The following is a 582-nucleotide window of genomic DNA, read 5'->3' as shown; positions in this document are numbered from 1 at the left end:
TCACAGAAAAGATGCACTGTCGTAGCTCCTGGTGCTGGTGTTCGCCGCGTCTGCCGCCTCTGACGTGTTGACTGCGAAGTATCCCCACTGGAAGGTATCCTGGAAAGGCGCAATCACCCAAAGTGCGCTCGTAGGGGGGATGGCGAAGAGAAGGACAATGGACATGACCACGAACACGACGCAACCCGCTATGCTGTAGCGTCTCGCCCGCTTCACATACCAGCGAATCGTCTCGCTCTCGTCCTTGTAGTGGCGGAAGAAAAGCCAGAGAAGGCCCCACAGCCAAGGCAAGCCGAAGAAACCGATCCGATAGTACCACTGGCACGCACTTTCCGCCTTCTCCAGTGTGAGGGGACCGCGAACCAGCATGGCGACCCTAACGAGAGCACACACACACACACACCTTGCAGAGGAAAAAAAAGAGAGAAGCAGTAGTAGAGACGCCAGCGGCACCAGTGGCAGAATGCCGTCGACTCACCCTACACGCTACTAGTGAGAGGGAGAGAGACGTTGACTCTGAAGACGGGGATGAGGGACAGTGAAGAGCACGTATGGCAGAAGTGGGGATGAGTAAGCGACAGG

General features: G+C 56.7%; 1 protein-coding gene across 1 annotated transcript; it reads right to left on the bottom strand.

Moving 5' to 3' along the window:
- LPMP_332110 (hypothetical protein) lies at positions 1-369 on the bottom strand (the record flags this gene model as incomplete). Its single annotated transcript, XM_010704000.1, has 1 exon — positions 1-369. The coding sequence occupies one exon, from the start codon at positions 367-369 to the stop codon at positions 1-3; it is 369 nt and encodes a 122-aa protein (XP_010702302.1).
- Between the last annotated feature and the right edge of the window lie 213 nt (positions 370-582).

The sequence above is a fragment of the Leishmania panamensis genome (genome assembly GCF_000755165.1).
Source record: "Leishmania panamensis strain MHOM/PA/94/PSC-1 chromosome 33 sequence".
NCBI lineage: Eukaryota > Euglenozoa > Kinetoplastea > Trypanosomatida > Trypanosomatidae > Leishmania > Leishmania panamensis.
Note: the sequence above shows the minus strand (reverse complement) of the source record. Positions and strands in the feature narration are given on the sequence as shown.